We start from the raw sequence: 18,220 nt of genomic DNA on the forward strand, positions 1-18,220 counted from the left end.
GGCCCCAAGTATTCCAAAAAGTTTAAGCATGCCTTTATAAGTTTAGTTTGAGTTTTGATCACACAAAATCCAATCAGTAAACACGTCAAAGAACTGGTCTTCGTCACACGTCAATACGTCAGTTCACACGTCAGACGCATTAAAGAGTTGAAAACACGTCAGACTCATCAAAGAGATGAAAACACGTCAGACTCATCAAAGAGATGAAAACACGCCAGACTCATCAAAGAGATGAAAACACGTCAGACTCATCAAAGAGATGAAAACACGTCAGACTCATCAAAGAGATGAAAACACGTCAGACTCATCAAAGAGATGAAAACACGCCAGACTCATCAAAGAGATGAAAACACGTCAGACTCATCAAAGAGATAAAAACACTTCAGACTCATCAAAGAACTATTTTTCCTCACAAGTCAGTTCTTCAGTAAAGAAAACTTAATCAAACTATGTGAACTCTCTTAAAAGACAGACTCAATCGCAAAGTGACATATGGTGTCCAAGAAAGTTTAAGGATGTCTAAAACGTTTGGGTCGAGTTTTGACCACACCTCAGTAGGTAAAAACTCAAGTCCGTCAGTAAACACGCCAAAGAACTGGTCTTCGTCATACGTCAGACGCGTCAAAGAAATGAATACACGTCAAAGAACCTCTATTCCTCACAAGTCAGTTCGTTGGTAAAGAAAAGTTAATCTGAACTCTCTTAAAATACTACACTTTTGACAGACTCAATCGCAATGTGACACTAAGGTGTTCCAGTGTGAGAATGCCTTAAAACGTTTAGGTCGAGTTTTAAACACACTCTAGTCCGTCAGTAAACACGTCAAAGAACTCGTCTTTGTTACACATCAATACGTCAGTACGCACGTCAGACTAGTCAAAGAAATAAAAACACGTCAGACGAGTCACAGAACTGTTATTCTTCAAAAGTAAGTAAAGAAAAGTTACAATAACTATATGAAATCTCTTAAAATACTATATTTTTGACAGACTCAATCGCAAAGTGGCCACAGGTGTTCCATAAAGGTTAAGCATGATTCAAATCATCTAGACCCGAGATCTCTTCATAGCACATCATTAAATCATCTAGACCCGAGATCTTTTTATAGCATATCATTAAATCATCTAGACCTGAGATCTCTTCATAGCACATCATTAAATCATCTAGACCTGAGATCTCTTCATAGCACATCATTAAATCATCTAGACCTGAGATCTCTTCATAGCACATCATTAAATCATCTAGACCCGAGATCTCTTCATAGCACATCATTAAATCATCTAGACCTGAGATCTTTTTATAGCACATCATTAAATCATCTAGACCCGAGATCTTTTCATAGCACATCATTAAATCATCTAGACCTGAGATCTCTTCATAGCACATCATTAAATCATCTAGACCTGAGATATCTTCATAGCACATCATTAAATCATCTAGACCTGAGATCTCTTCATAGCACATCATTAAATCATCTAGACCTGAGATCTCTTCATAGCACATCATTAAATCTCTAATTTCAATATTTTTTTTATAACATCTTAGTCAGGTCAAAAAATATTTACAAGTACACATTTCCCTAGAATTCAAACTCAGTGGAGAATTGATTTGCCTCTTCATATGAACTTTTATTCTTGCACATCAACATATGGACAACCGTTTCCTTACACAATACCATAAAACCATGAATAGGCCAACTAATTATAATACTAATAATACTTATAGACATGGTATTGTGACCAAAAACAAATTATGACAAAGAGACATATACAAATATATTTGACAGAAATAATTCTCATGTTTGTAAAGGTCTGTGATTAAAAATACAAAGCATTGTAACACAAGGAATAATTTATTATGGCTGAACATCTATATTGGATCCAGACCGAGACTGATACTTTCAGATTGGATCCAGACCGAGACTGATACTTTCAGATTGGATCTAGACAGCCACTGATACTTTCAGATTGGATCCAGACCGCCACTGATACTTTCAGATTGGATCCAGACCGCCACTGATACTTTCAGATTGGATCCAGACCGCCACTGATACTTTCAGATTGGATCTAGACAGCCACTGATACTTTCAGATTGGATCCAGACCGCCACTGATACTTTCAGATTGGATCCAGACCGCCACTGATACTTTCAGATTGGATCCAGACCGCCACTGATACTTTCAGATTGGAACCAGACCGCCACTGATACTTTCAGATTGGATCCAGACCGCCACTGATACTTTCAGATTGGATCCAGAACCGAGTTTCGTCTTTTACTGTACTCTTTCATATGATTCATAAGTCTTTTCAATTTTTGATTTGACCAGGATAAAAATATATTTATGAGTCATAAGGCCATTAGTTGTTAGTTAGTGAAATCGTTGGCAAAATCAAGGTCTTAAGATGCTATGAATTATTTTGAATCTCATTTGAAAGATTATAACTACCAATCAAGACACTTTAGTAAATTTTCAATTTCTTGTCTGATGTATTCTTCCTATATTAAAATAAACATGAAAATTGAAACCACATGTATTCTGATGTATGGTAACATTTGTCAATTCATTTAGTCTCGGTTTTCCATTGAAGTAAATGTAATTTTACTAGGTTTCCATATTTAAAAAAAATCTTAACTCTACATTTACACTATGTGTACATAAGAATAAAGCTAGGGAAGTCAAATCACTTCCCACATTTTCTCTTCAGAACACCAATTACCCACTCACCAACTAATCAAAGCAACATATACCATAAATATATACTTACCATTAAATGTCGTTTTCTAAGGGTATTCCTTACTTCAGGTAACTCTACATCTTATAATTGGAGAGAACAGATATGTACAAATACTCTACAGCTTGTAATCCCATTAATTTACAACCACAATTTGGGGGGTCGTGTTCCACTGTTCTTGATGTTGCAGTCAATAAAATTGAGCAAATTTAAATTTAGCTTTGTTTGTTACTTTGAAGAGTCGCGATCTGATGCAGGTTTCTAGAATATATGACGTTATTTCGTTTAAACGATTTAGTTATTTCGTCATAGCGAAATAACTAATTCGTTAAAACGAAATATTTTATAAAAGTACGAAAAATTGCGCCTAGAAGGCTACACACCTTCCGGTTTTTCCTAAAAGAAATTATATATATAATAATATGATATATAAGATGAAATTATTAGCTGTAACGGTTAATACATGCACTTGTTGTTAGTAGTCTCCATTCAACCGTAAACTGCACCACAGGTTTAGATGTCAAATCTAGCTATTACAGATTACTTGATAGCAACTCAAATAAACTTGCAAAACATTCTTATAATAATACTTAAGATTTATCATGCATAGCCTACATTGGTTTCATAAATTTCATCAACCTCGAGGTTTGTATCCATCGCTCTGCCTTTATGCTAAACCTTTATGGAACACATGTGACCAGTTTGTGATTGAGTCTGTCCAAAAGGCTCTTTTTATTTTTTTTTATTGACTGACGGACTTACTTTCTGGAAAACCTGAGGCCACTTTAGGATAGAATAAGGCATTTTCTTTAAAGGGATACTACGTCTTAGAATGAACATAAAATTGAAATTTTTTAAACTTGGCCAATAAGAGTTTATTATTATATTCATCAGTAGATATACCTGGTGTCATAAATAACATAACAGGATCCATATATAATCCGATAATCTAAAAAAAACTTAGAAATTATCCATAAATATGCAATTAACTATGGAAAAAGTTTTAATACTGAGATTGAGCGTTTTTCAATAATTACTTAGTTTAATGAATTTTCCAATTTTCCAGATTTGACAGGGATTCTGTTGTAAGTTTATGACACAGGTAAGTTCACAGATGAATATATACTCATATTAACCATTCTTGATAATTAAAATTTATGTTCATTCTAAGACGTAGTATCACTTTAAAGAGATTTCACATATATATTAACTTTTTCGGCGGAATGGCGATTGATGAAGACTCCTTTATTTTGACGCAGCTACAACTTTATCACTGGATCCACTTCGTGCTTTCTTGACAAACCCAACTATAAATCATTGATTCTTTTTCTCTTTGTTAGTTATAATTCTTAAATTTGTACAAATGACTAATTGAATTGAAAAGACTAAAAAATGACGATTTGATTTGCAAGTTTCTTGAAATTTCGTTTTTTGATGAAGTAGTTTTTATAAACATAAGTTATAAGTTTGTAAGGTAGCATCGACGTATTGACGTGTTTACGTGTTTGACATATATACTGACGTGTCTGGCGTGTTTTCTGACGTACTGACGTGTGACGGAGACGTTACTCACACATGTCGCTATTTTAGCCATTCACTCGTTAGTAGGAGAGTTGTTTATCAGCTTAAAATCAGACATAACACATAATTAGACAACATATGGAGGTTTATTCAGAGACAGGTATGTAATATAAACAATTGTTTTTTATCGACAGTTTGTATTGTTTTGGTAAATGTATAATATGTTTTACTATGTTATTGAGGAATGCGCATTATGTGTGGATTGTATAGAAACCTATTCATAGTACAATACACCATTAGTCAATTCATCACAGATATAAATGTAATATTGACAAATATTATTCTTTCTTTTCAGCTCACCAAAGTAATGATATAAGTTAATAGAATATGAGCACAACAATATGAAAATGGTTATTGATTACAATTTTACCAGTTACGTGGCAATTAAATCTACAGCTATAACCTAGACAGTTTTGATTTACCATTACTATTAATACCGAGTACAATAGAAAATGGAGTGATACTACAGAAGCCCTCCTAGGCAACGGTTTAACATCATTTATGTTTACCTTGACAACATCACGTAATGATTTAATGTATTATTTCTTGATTCAATATTGTAATTCAGTTTGATAAAAGATTTATTTACAACTATTTTATGTTAAAGCCTCTGTATTAAAAACATGGGAGTTATTCTTAAACACTAAAAAGCATAATTTTACTTACAGTGGGAATGGGTTTTTATCTGCGTCGACGTCTCTTATGCCAAAAGTTGCGAGTTTTGTTACAAAAAACAAGGACATTTCTTCTATAGCACAGGCCGCGCAGTGCATTTCAAAAACTGTCCAACAAAACAATGAATTGAAAGAATTGCGCAAAATTAGAGAACTCAGAAATAAAAGATTAGAAGCCAAACAAAAAGGAGATGGGTTTAAAATTTTAGGTAAAATTTTTCTTATCAAAAATGGCAAATAAAGTTAAACTGGAATCAATATATAATCAATATAAACCTATTGAGTATAGATTTAACAAGACAAAGGAGGATTACATCATCATATCTCCAACCGTTGATTCTAAATCCCAGATAAACGATGGAGATAGGGTAACGTTTGAAATCAATTCTTTATCCAATTGGCTACTCCTGTCTGACGCTTATTTCCGTTGTGATATTACGATTAAAGATGGAACTGCCCACCAAAACAGAATCCCACAACAGAATGTTACGTTAGAACACGAATTACTTTTACTACCAGGCGAACACAACTTTATTATTATCAAATCATTAAAAATTTCTAATAAAATAGCATACTCCCAAAACATATTTAGGCTCAGGAGACATTCAAAAATCTCTAAACTAAACTTCCAGGATTTCCTTGGGCTAAATATTCGGGCTAAAAACATCTCCCAGGGCATAACTACACTGGCCCAGGAATTAGATTTACGATTAGATTCAAGCGATATTCCCAAACCAGGAGAAGAACCTATTAACAGAATAGACCAAGCAGCGCGAAAACACGATGTTCTATACAGACTTAGAATCTAGACATAAGGATTTGAAATCTACAGTGTATATAACGAAGGTAAAGCCGTAGTTCTAACATACCGTCAGACGTTTGTCTTAGAGGTTATCTGAGAAGCGCATGCGCACCTTATCGCCATTTGCATCGCGCCTTCGACCGTGTAAGCACGGTCCGTCACATGGTCTGAAATAACTTAGTATTTTCAACCATTGTTTCCAAAGAAATAAATTTCTTTTGGATAGGAATTAATAACACCTTGTTAGAAAGGTTTGAAAACCTTTTGCCTCGTCAAAACTAGCCAGTCGTCGAAAATAATCGATCTGCTAGTCATTAGTCTCAGAGAGCAAATTTCAAAAGGGCAACTACGTCGCCAAGTGGTGATAAAAACCATGATGGTTTTGATTTTGCTGGACTGTTGTTTAATGACAATAAAGCCGACCATCGTCAGAAACGACATGTTAAACAGGACAAAAGTCGATTGATCAAAAAGTTCACACGAAATCGAATAATCCTTCGACTCAAGGTGATAAGCAGACGACAATTCGTCAAACAGATGCCAGTCCTTGTAATAAGGCTATAAATAGTAACACGAAGACTTCCACCATTACTAGCGCACAAGCTGACGTACTTGGTGCACGTAATTCAATCAATTTGGATAAGGCTGATAAACATACTCAGAGTCAAGAAATGCAGTTGATAAGAAAAGAGATGTTAGACTTGCATAAGAATTCATTTAATGAGATGACTTCTTTACAACAGCCGTCATCTAGTCGGACTTCTATATCAACATCCGGTTTTAAGCGTTCTCACAATCATGATATCAGTGAAGATTCTGGAGATGAGTGGCCCATGAGTAAACATTCTAGAATAATGCCCACAGAACGGGATGTCATAGATAAAATTGACGATCTTTTGGGTGATCAGAAAAGCCTTCAGTCTGCCCGCCATGTGCAGGAAAGTGACAACACAGGTATTGTCAATGTTCATAATGATGAGATGGAAGATGATATAGTTATTGAAGATCGTAGAAAACCAGAGGAGACGTGAAGCCCTTCAACCAGATCTGAATACAAGATTCAAACCGATTTGTAATCCAGGGGCCAATATTGGTTCATCAGAATATTTATTTGGAGGTGATCTGTCCAAGACAGTTAAAGATCTGAAAGATCTGTTCCTCGTTTGCGGGACATTATAATCCTTACATTCTCACCCAAATAATTTCAGAAGAGGTTACTCTAATAAAAATTCAGAGCATTTTTTAGGTTATTGCCGTTAGGCAATTACGACAGTGATCGAAAGAGCAACAGTTCCAAATTCAGGAAAATGGAGAAAGATACTTACAAGAAGCAAGCTTAGATGAAAATCCTGATTTATTCCCAGTAGGTAATATTATCCATTTTGTTAATGATTGGAATCCTTTTATTTCCACATTGAAACTAAAATTACCGAAAATTATCTCGAGCTTTAAAGCAGGTAAACTGTTAGCCTAATTATCAGGACAACGGATCCAATCATTGTCTTCTCTAGATATTCGAAATATCTCTGTGCATAAATCAAATCTTCGAATCAGGTTTGAAACAAACAAGGCCAGGTTATCAACAAGCTGAAATTAATATTAAATCATTTGATGATAGGTTGTGTATTGTTAAAGTATACAAAGAACTGTCGATTTACGTGCTGATTGCACACAGTTGTTATTAAGTTTTGTTCAACCTTATAAACCAGTTGGTTCACAAACTCTATCACGTTGGCTGAGAACCTTGATAAAATCAGCTGGCATTGATATGAATATATTTGTACCCTATTCAGTGAGATCAGCATCTTGTAGTGTAGAAAATAGGTCTAATGTTCCCGTCGAAAGTATTTTATCAACAGCTGGTTTGTCACGACAATCAAAATGTGCAAAATTTGATGATAAACCCTTAATAGAATATGGTACTTTTGGTGAAAGAGTACTGCAAAACATGGCAGAATGATTATATTTACATTGGTTTTATTAGTATTATACTATGTACTTGTGTTTTCAAGTCAGATATTTTAGAGAGTATATTATATACACATTATATATAAATATTATTTGTACCAATATTGTGTGTTCAGAATTAGATTAACCTAGTTCAAGAAATGACTATTTCCATATTATGCACAAGTGCCCAAAAGTTGTCATCTCAATCCTACTTACGTTGTTTTCACAGTACCACGAATTTCTGTCTGAATGTAGTCCAAAGGGAGGTAACTCAACTTTAACTTCAAATTTAAGTAATTCTGAAAGTTAGATAAAAGTTTAAAATGTAAGTCAAGCAGAGAGTATATAGGTCAAGAAAGGGGTAGATTTTGGGTACGCCCCCCCCCCACAGACGTCTGTGGTTCCTGCAATTCCACTCAAAGGGACATTCCGCTTAACATTCCGCTTAACGTCGTAATTTATACCTGAAATTATTTCTAAAGTATGCTATTTATATCTATGTAACTTCTTGATCAAACTGAATTTGTTTTAAAAGGGTTAATTAAAAATGGAGAGTACTAATTGTTAATTAAGCAGTTTGACCTAGATTCGGCGATTGGCATTATAATGGCTCGTTACATTTAGTTGAAATATTTAGAAAAACGTAAGAGGCAATTATTTCTCTACTGTTAGGTGTTTATTTTACTCAAATCCGAACAGTAGTTTACTAACAGCTTCCATAACGAACATTAAAAGGTAATGTAACCTTTAACGTAAATGTTTGGCGTTATAAAATTAACAGCTGGATTTTTTTGTTAAAACTTTAAGAAACTTTATGGGATACCTTCCATAGATTTTTGTTTATAGTGAGGGCCACTGGACTTAAGTGGGCGAGGGCCTTTGATCCTAAGTTGGCGAGGGCCTTTGGACTTAAGTGAGTTAGCGCCCGTTGACTTGAGTGGGTGAGGGCCCGTGGTCCTAAGCGGTTTAGGGTCCGTGGGCCTAAGTGGGTGAGGGCCCTTGGACTTAAGTTAGTGAGGGCCTGTCGACCTAAGTAGGGTAAGACCTAGAGTGAAACCTAGAGTTTGTCCTAGGTTAGCCCTAGAGCCTAGGGATAGGCCAAAGGTAAGGCCTAGAGTCAATCCTATGTTAGGGTAAGACCTAGGGAAAGACCTAGTTTAAGGCTTAGGGTAAGGCCTAGGTTAAGGCCTAGAGTTAAACTTAGAGTTTGTTCTAGGTTAGGGTAAGACCTAGGGTAAGACCTAGGTTAAGGCCTAGGTTAAATCAAGAGTAAGGCTTAGAGTTAAACCTAGAGTTAGCCTAGGTTAGGATTAGATCTAGAGTAAGATCTAGGGTAAGGCCTAGTGTAAGACCTAGGTTAAGGCTTAGTGTAAGACCCATTTTAAGGCCTAGAGTAGGGCCTAGCTTTAGGCTTAGAGTTAAACATAGAGTTAGTCCTAGGTTTGTGTAAGACTTAGGGTAAGACCTAGAGTAAGACCTAGGGCAAGGCCTAGGTTAAGGCTAGAGCTAAACCTAGAGTTAGGCCTAGGTTATAGTTAGATCTAGGGTAAGACCTAGGGTAAGGCCTAGAGTTAAACCTAGAGTTAGTGCTAGGTTAGGGAAACCCTAAGGTTTGACCTAGGGTAAGGCCTAGGGTAAGGCCTAGAGTTAAACATAGAGTTAGGCCTAGGTTAGGTATATATAATATATAATTGGAATTACGAAAGCACAGAAAATTCAGATCAATCAACGACAAAATAAAGTAATAATAATAAAATAATAAAAACCTTAGAATATCAGATAAAATCCAAAAGTATGAAAAGGTTACTGGAGATCATAGTTTTTTATTTCGGTAACCAACATCCTATAAATCAAAAATATAAGGAGAAATATAAAACGATTAAATCGGAAGGAGCATCTGTAAATATTTATTAACTCGAATCTAAAATAAAAATAAAAAGCTCTACGTTGTTATGGCTTTTAATCTTCCGTGGACTAAAATGTCATTCAAATTCTTATTACGTTTAAATGGAATAACTAATTTTTTTTTGAATATATCAGGGAAATGTTGTTGTAGTTCCTTATACAGTTCTTTGACGATTGGTATGGCTGGGCAAGCTGTACTACTGAAAAGCATAACAAAAGGAATTATTTGATAATCTACCTGGACGTTAAGACCGTTTGGCTGCATTGTATTTAATGTATTTATCCAGAAATTTTCTCGAAGAAGTCTGTAGGTTCTTGTTGGGATATCGTCTTGTTCGTGTATTTTTTCAATAGGGGTAACCCGGAAATTATTTATTCTGTGGTCCCACTGGTTAAAAATGTTTCGCCACCGATTTGTCGAGATTGTGATTAATATCAAATCTATGGCCATTGAATCGTGTTCTTAAATTATTTTTAGTTTCCCCAATGTATTGTTTTTGACAGATTGTACATGAAATAAGGTAGATAATGTTGCTGCTGTTGCATGAAAGGTTTTCTGTTATTGGAAATTTGGCATTGTTTAAGGTGTTGATGAAAAAACGAGTTGAATTAAAGAATAGACAGGTCAAGCAAGATGTTTTGGAACAGGGTTTAGACTTTATAGGCCTAGGTTACGGTAAGACCTAGGGTAAGACCTATGGTAAGACCTAGTGTAAGGAGTAGGGTAAGACCTAGGGTTAGGCCTAGGTTTGGGTAAGGCCTAGGTTAAAGCCTAGGCTAGGGTAAGACCTAGGGTAAGACCTATGGTAAGACCTAGTGTAAGGACTAGGGTAAGACCTAGGGTAAGGCCTAGGTTTGGGTAAGGCCTAGGTTAAAGCCTAGAGTTAAACCTAGAGTTAGGCCTAGGTTTGGGTAAGACCTAGGGTAAGGCCTAGAGTTAAACCTAGAGTTAGGCCTAGGTTAGGGTTAGATCTAGGGTAAGACCTAGGTTAAGGTCTAGGTTAAGACCTAGTTAAACCTAGAGTAAGGCTTAGTTTAAGACCTAGGTTAAGGCCTAGGGTTAGGGCCTAGAGTTAGTCCTATGTTAGGGTAAGACTTAGGGTTAGATCTAGGGTAAGACCTAGGGTAAGGCCTAGAGTTAAACCTAGAGTTAGTCATAGGTTAAGGTAAGACCTAAGGTTTGACCTAGGGTAAGGCCTAGGGTAAGGCCTAGAGTAAAAGCTAGATTTAGGCCTAGGTTAGGGTAAGACCTAGGGTAAGACCTAGTGTAAGACCTACAGTAAGACCTAGAGTAAGACCTAGGGTAAGGCCTAGGGTAAGGCCTATGGTTAGGCCTAGAGTTAAACCTAGAGTTAGTTCTAGGTTTGAGTAAGACCTAGGCTAAGACCTAGAGTAAGTCCTAGGGTAAGGCCTAGGGTAAGGCTTAGAGTTAAACCTAGGGTAAGGGTAAGTCCTAGGGTTAAGCCTAGAGTTTAACCTAGAGTTAGTCCTATGTTAGGGTAAGACCTAAGGTTTGACTAGGGTAAGACCTAGGGTAAGACCTAGGTTTGGGTCAGGCATAGATTAAAGCCTAAAGTTAAACCTAGATTTAGGCCTAGGTTTGGGTAAGAGCTAGGGTAAGACCTAGGTTAAGGCCTAGGGTAAGACCTAGAGTAAGACCTAGGTTGAGGCCTAGAGTTAGCCTAGGTAAGGGTAAGTTCTAGGGTAAGTCCTAGGTTAGGGTAAAGCTTAGAGTAAGACCTAGGGTAAGACCTAGGGTAAGGCGTAGTGTAAGGCATAGAGTTATACTTACATTATATAATAGTCCAGATTATCACATTTTGAAATGCACGTAACAAAGTCTGGCTTGATGTTCATGTCTATTATGATTGATTTGACGTAAAAAGAATACAGTCCTCTTTATTTCAATATAAGCCATGTTTCTTTCTCTCCAACGAATCTGCTAAAATTATACACCTTACAGCTAGAACCATTACATGACAGATTGTCGCCAGATCTCCCACATGGTCCGACGAGACGGATAAGCCAGGAATTTAGAATAGAAGTTTTAGAGATTCATTTGGAAGGGAAATTTCCAACCAGTAGCCACGAGATCGACCATTGACCTTCACCCATTAGCTGAGCGCAGTGTAAAAACATTATTACCTTAACCTCTTAAAATCCGACCAGTATTTAAAAGAAAATGGCGGATTTGGCCAAAAAGAGACAGATTAGGGGTGGACATAGAGCGTCAACCAAACCTAACCTTGGCCTAGAGTTAAGCCTCGGGTTAGGCCTAGGGTTTGGCCTAGGGTATGGCCTAGGATTAGGGTTGGGGTTAGGGCTAGGATTAGAGTTAAGCCTAGGGTAGTGGTTTTATGGTTAGGCCTAGGGTAAGGCCTAGGTTAAGTCATAGAGTAAGACCTAGGGTTTCAGGGTTAGGGTTTAAGAGGTTAGGGTTAGGGGTAAGTGTAGGCCTAGGGTTAGGTATAGGGTAAGGCATAGGGTAAGGCCTTGGGTTTTAGGGTTAGTGTTAGGTGTAAAAGTAGACCACCACATACCCTTACCACCTTAGGGTCATGTTATTACAAACACTTACCAATCTAGGTTCATTGCACAACAAGCACTTACCACCCTAGCGTCATGAGATCACTTCATCTTACCACCCGAAGTTCATAATATCACAAACCCTTACCATCCTATGTCCCAATGACCACATACCCTTACAACCCAAGGTTCATGAAACCACATACCCTTACCACCTTAGGGCCATAATATCACACACCCTTACCACCCTAGGTGCATAATATCACAAACCCTTACCATCCTATGTTCCAATGACCATATACCCTTACCACCCTAGGCTCATGAGACTACAATCACTTACCATCCTAGGTCCATAATATCATAATAGCACAAGCCCTTACCACCCTAGGGTCATAAGCTCTTACTGCCCGTGAGATTAGATAACTTTACCTCCCATAAAAGGTACATAAAATCACAAAGCCTTACCACCGTAGGGTCATGATCTTACAAACACTTACCACCCTAGGGTCATGGGATAACAAGCACTTACCACCTTTTGACCCTAGAGTGGTAAGAGCATGTGATCATATGACCCTAGCATGGTAAGGGTATGTGGGCTTATGAACCTAGGGTGTCAAGGGTTTGGGATATTATGACCCTATGATTTTAAGGTTATGTGATCTCATGACCCTAGAGTTGTAAGGGCTTAAAATCTCATGACCCTAGAGTTGTAAGGGCTTGTAATCTCATGACCCTAGAGTTGTAAGGGCTTAAAATCTCATGACCCTAGAGTTGTAAGGGCTTAAAATCTCATGACCCTAGAGTTGTAAGGGCTTAAAATCTCATGACCCTAGAGTTGTAAGGGCTTAAAATCTCATGACCCTAGAGTTGTAAGGGCTTGTAATCTCATGACCCTATGGTGGTAAGTGTGTAATAACAAAACCATAAGGTACGTGATGTACATTTATGGTATATCATGACCCTAGGGTGGTAAGGGCTTGTGATGTTATGATCATAGGGTGGTAAGGCTTGTGATCTCATGACCCTATGGTGGTAAGTTTATGTGATCTCATGAACCTAAGGTGCGGAGGCTGTGTGATCTCATGGCCCTGAGGTGACAAGGGCGTGTGATATTATGTTACTAGGGTGGTAAGAGCTTGTGATCTCGTGACAATAGGTTAGCAAGGTCTTGTAATATCATGACCCTAGGGTGGTAAGGTCTCGTAATATCATTTCCCTATGGTGGTAAGAGTTAATGATATTATGACACTAGGATGGTAAGGGTTTGTCATATATTGACACTAGGATAGCAATGTCAGATGATAAATGTTTACTGAAAAAAAGAATTTTTGAATATAATTTTCAGCTTAAGTTCTTAAATATATCAAATAATAAAATATTTTTTTTAAATTCAACTGCAACATCTCAAAATCCAACAGTTAAAAAATGTTGCTCTTTTGGCCCCACCTAAAATAATGTGATGCAGGAAGGGAAGTTACTCTAACTTCTCTGAACATTTTTATCTCCCCTACTGAATCATGTTTACCTATGGTCCATTTTAAATATCACCAGGGAGAAAATAAGATTGCCATATCTCATTCCTAAATGAAAGAATTATTGTTTATTTTTTTATTATAAGTCTCACAATATTTTTGATAAAATTTTTTTTAAATCATTTTATTTTGATTTATTGTATATCATTATTATTTAAATTTTGAAACAGACTATAAATATTGAAGGGGAAAGGGAGATAATTGCAATTTAGAAAAATACAGAACTCTGTTTTCCACACAGAAACACATCAGGTATTTCATCCTAAGTAAAATTAAAATTCTTACCATGAATGAACTATTTCACAAAGCAGAACCTCATTTCAAATGACTTAACTTGTCATTTATTATAAGTGTTTGTCTTTCTTGCATAGCATGTTTACTGCAGTTCTAAATAGAAAACAGCGCTCCTTGCACAGGAAGCACATAAATTTAGTTGTCTTCTCTTGACACCCACTTTGTGCAGTGATCAAGGTCAACTGACATTGCTAACTAGGATGATAAGTTTATGTTGTCTCGTCAACCTAGCGTGGTAAAGTTATGTGATCTCATGACCCAATTGTGGTAAGGGATTGTGATGTCACCACTGTGGTATTGTTAGAAGATACCCTTTCCCTTGGAGCCGCCACTGTGGTATTGTTAGAAGATACCCTTCCCCATGGAGCCGCCACTGTGGTATTGTTAGAAGATACCCTTCCCCATGGAGCCGACACTGTGGTTTTGTTAGAAGATACCCTTTCCCATGGAGCCGACACTGTGGTTTTGTTAGAAGATACCCTTTCCCATGGAGCCGACACTGTGGTTTTGTTAGAAGATACCCTTTCCCATGGGGCCGCCACTGTGGTATTGTTAGAAGATACCCTTTCCCATGGGGCCGCCACTGTGGTATTGTTAGAAGATACCCTTCCCCATGGAGCCGACACTGTGGTATTGTTAGAAGATACCCTTTCCCATGGGGCCGCCACTGTGGTATTGTTAGAAGATACCCTTCCCCATGGAGCCGCCACTGTGGTATTATTAGAAGATACCCTTCACCTACTCCTAGTCCAGCAGACATAGATAAACGTTCTCGTAGAGAGGGCACTCGCTACCAGACCCTTTTATCACCAAACCAAGGACAAATCATTATGGAATATTTATTGAATAGCATATACATATAAAAATTGGTTAGTTTATGTGACAAAAGCTTTTCAACGAAAAGTCATAGATGGTAGAATTTCGTGTTTGGCACGGAAAGAAATCATTTTTGAAGTGATTGGAGTAAGTCCATATACCGCCATATATAATCATAATAACCATCATAGAAATTGATCTTAACAGCTCCCGGATATATTGAACGACAGACGGAGGTCGGCTACCGGATAAAGATCCAAATTATATATAGCTCAATTTATTAAAACACATTATTTTATTACATTACATTACATTACATTTAAGTCAGTTGGATTTCTACAAGCTCCATTACATTACATTACATTACATTACATCACATTATATTTAAGTCAGTTGGATTTCTACAAGCTCCATTACTATACCAATCCTGAACATTAGAGTAACTATTCCTGTATTTATCCGGATTGTTAACCATCTTACACATTTGACAAAATGGTTCTACCACGTTATATGGTGTACCTCCAGTGAGAACGTAATTTTCTTTGGCTTTCAAATATTCTATATAAGCTGTATCGTTTCTATCTAAATATTGAATATATTTGGCTAAATCAGAAATTGATTTAAAATCTCTCACATCTATGTAGGAATTATTGGGGTAGAAATGTTGGTAATTACCGTCACCTCTCACTATAGGAACAATACTACTGTTTTGCCTGATAAAGAATTTTTCAGTGACATAATCACGACACAAAGAATTTTCAAAAGCTAAATAAAACTTATATGATTTTTCAATGTTTTGAAACAAATGTTTATCTCGACTCCTTTGCTTCTCGGGTCCACATCGCCCGTAAACCGTTACTGATATATATTTTTGTAATGATTTAACGTATCGTTCACGTAAACTTGGCGTTGAACAATGGCTTACTACTTGTGTTGCTAATTTTGTTTTCTCTGCCATAATTTTTGTGTAATTTTTTGATTGTCCACTAATTTTCTTGACAATACCATAAGGTGCTGGAATATCTGAGTCAAGTCGGTAAGTCATAGTCCAATTTATCTTGTCTTTTAATATTGCGTTATTAAATTCTTGTGAATAAGAAAAGATTGGAGATTCAAACACGGCAAATATCCAAATCTGTCCATTTTTAGGTTTTCTTGTCAACAATCTGGAAGAGTATCCCACTGCATATAAAATAACAGCATCACTGTCATTGACGTATTTAAATGGTTCTTTATAATGAAATCGACATGTCGATATTTCACATTTATCAAACATATTTGGTATTAGTTTATCTGGCCACCAGTAAGGACTATTCAGGATAACTATTGTTTTATTTTTCACTGGAATATCCTGCTTGATAATTCTAGAGTATTTTAAACTGTCTGTACTAGAATTGCTAACAGATATTTGACTATAGTTTGTCATTTGATAAACGAATTGATGTAGTTTGGTGATGTGTGGTTGTATAATTTCTGTTTCTTTTAAATAGAATAGAATAATCAAACCAACAGATATAGTGACCACCATGAGCAGTTTCTTGTAGTTATCCATCTGAAAATAACAAATACAATTATTAACTAGAACGTGGCAACGAGACCATGAACCATGGCCTTTGAACCTTTTGATATTTGTAGACTGTTAGCTTTCAACATTTTCACACGATTTTACTGAGTCAAATTCGAACATGATCGAGATCTTATCAATTCGGTATTCACATCATCAAAATCCATTGAAAATTGTAGGTTCTATTGTGCCCACAAACAAATTATGACATAATAACTCAATATCCGTACACCGCTAAATCGTTATTTGGGCTTTGACCGAGATCTCTATTGTTGACGGACAGACCGACCGACAGGGTGCCGACAATTTACGATCACATTTCCCTGTAAGATTTTAAAGAAAGCTTGTCAGGCATGGTAATATATACCCAGTGGCAGCTTTGATTTATAAATAAAAATATTTGACAGTACAGTAATTATTACCAATAACAATATGTTCTTTCATATAAAAATAAAAATAAATAAAAATTGATAATCTAGTTTCTATGGTGGTTTGTTTAGGACATGTTTATTTTTCAAGATAGGGGGTAGTATCATATGTTCTAGAGTGAAAATACTCTGCCAAAACAATAACAAACAATACTCACGAGCTAAGTTAAAAATTCGGGCATATGGTTTTCACAAATTTGAGCAAAAATCATTTTCGACCTACAAAAAAAAGCGAATTGTCCCTTTAAGTTTTAAAAAAAAAATGTATCGCTAAGCTCGATATTTTGATTAAACTTGTTTTGTGGGTTGGGGGGAGGATATTCTTAAGCTGTGCTTAGGTACTGCACCAATCGGTGACCTTAAATTATTGATTTTAAAGATGGTTTTCCTTATTTTTAGTGTCAAATTAGGCAAACTATTTGATTAATTGATGTTTCTAATGAATTATCATGAATTATTAATATCATTATTTTCTTAATGCATATAATTTAGAGTTTTAACCAATTATAAATGTCCATGTATACAGTCTGGATAAACAAAAAAGACTTATTGACCTTTCTTGATTGGTCACTCGTTGGAATTCTGCTGGTAATTCTCTAATAATTTAGCTAATTATGAATTAATTATGGATATGTGAGACAAACTGGTATTTGTCCAATTCATTAGAATACCTGCACTTTCTATTTATATAAGTATTAGCATTTTCATTTTCATAAATAGAAATAAGGGAACCCATCTTTAAGTGTCTATAGGAGTAGTAGGGGGCTAGGGCTAGGAACTTTGGTTGCTAGGCAACGGATGACGTCATAATGGTTGCTAGGGATGACGTCACATCCGGTTTAAGGATGCGCATGCGTGACTTCCGTTGCTAGGGAGATGACGTCATTGGGGAAACCCCTACGGGAATCCCGATGACGTCATGGGAAATCCCAAGGGGGAAATCCCAAGGGGGAAATCCCAAGGGGAAATCCAAAGGGGAAATCCCAAGGGTAAAACCTCAAGGGGAAATCCCAAAGGGAAATCTCAAGGGGTAAAACCCAAGGAAAAGGGAACTCTTTTATTTTGATTAGGTAGCCCTGAAAAGGGCTGTTTTTTTAACTCACTCCTTTTAGAAGAGCCTTCGACGAACTCTGTGACGGAACCTCTGACGGACGCTGGCTAACAGCTCTGGAGTGATTCTCCGTCTTCGAGGTGTCTCGTTCACCGCCGACTCTTCCAAAAGGTAGATGTCATCCGGAGTGATGATGACAGTTTTACCATTGCGGGTAAATACTTTGACAGGACTGTCATCCACTTCCACAAGTTGCACAACAATCATAGGTTGGGCTGCCATGGTGCAAATGAATGGCCAAAGACAAATGGCTGCGATTTTATAGGCTGTCAACCGGAAAGAGATTTGGATTGGATAAAAAAGAT

The 18,220-nt window shown here is 36.6% G+C and overlaps 5 protein-coding genes across 5 annotated transcripts; 2 read left to right on the forward strand and 3 right to left on the reverse strand.

The window, feature by feature from the left end:
- Nucleotides 1–1,026: 1,026 nt before the first annotated feature.
- Nucleotides 1,027–3,536, reverse strand: LOTGIDRAFT_175577 (hypothetical protein; the record flags this gene model as incomplete). The annotated part of the gene is made up of 3 exons (XM_009057863.1): nucleotides 1,027–1,511; nucleotides 3,116–3,128; nucleotides 3,495–3,536. 3 exons carry the CDS (start codon nucleotides 3,534–3,536, stop codon nucleotides 1,027–1,029), a joined length of 540 nt encoding a protein of 179 aa, XP_009056111.1.
- Nucleotides 3,537–5,217: 1,681 nt separating this feature from the next.
- Nucleotides 5,218–5,796, forward strand: LOTGIDRAFT_175578 (hypothetical protein; the record flags this gene model as incomplete). Its single annotated transcript, XM_009057864.1, has 1 exon — nucleotides 5,218–5,796. One exon carries the CDS (start codon nucleotides 5,218–5,220, stop codon nucleotides 5,794–5,796), a length of 579 nt encoding a protein of 192 aa, XP_009056112.1.
- Nucleotides 5,797–6,460: 664 nt separating this feature from the next.
- Nucleotides 6,461–6,820, forward strand: LOTGIDRAFT_175579 (hypothetical protein; the record flags this gene model as incomplete). Its single annotated transcript, XM_009057865.1, has 1 exon — nucleotides 6,461–6,820. The coding sequence occupies one exon, from the start codon at nucleotides 6,461–6,463 to the stop codon at nucleotides 6,818–6,820; it is 360 nt and encodes a 119-aa protein (XP_009056113.1).
- A 439-nt stretch (nucleotides 6,821–7,259) lies between these two features.
- Nucleotides 7,260–11,501, reverse strand: LOTGIDRAFT_175580 (hypothetical protein; the record flags this gene model as incomplete). Its single annotated transcript, XM_009057866.1, has 4 exons — nucleotides 7,260–7,376; nucleotides 7,956–8,038; nucleotides 9,741–9,844; nucleotides 11,437–11,501. The coding sequence occupies 4 exons, from the start codon at nucleotides 11,499–11,501 to the stop codon at nucleotides 7,260–7,262; spliced, it is 369 nt and encodes a 122-aa protein (XP_009056114.1).
- A 3,684-nt stretch (nucleotides 11,502–15,185) lies between these two features.
- On the reverse strand, nucleotides 15,186–16,088 carry LOTGIDRAFT_145364 (hypothetical protein; the record flags this gene model as incomplete). The annotated part of the gene is made up of 1 exon (XM_009057867.1): nucleotides 15,186–16,088. One exon carries the CDS (start codon nucleotides 16,086–16,088, stop codon nucleotides 15,186–15,188), a length of 903 nt encoding a protein of 300 aa, XP_009056115.1.
- Nucleotides 16,089–18,220: the final 2,132 nt, after the last annotated feature.

Source organism: Lottia gigantea, assembly GCF_000327385.1.
Source record: "Lottia gigantea unplaced genomic scaffold LOTGIsca_311, whole genome shotgun sequence".
NCBI classification, from domain to species: Eukaryota; Metazoa; Mollusca; class Gastropoda; family Lottiidae; genus Lottia; species Lottia gigantea.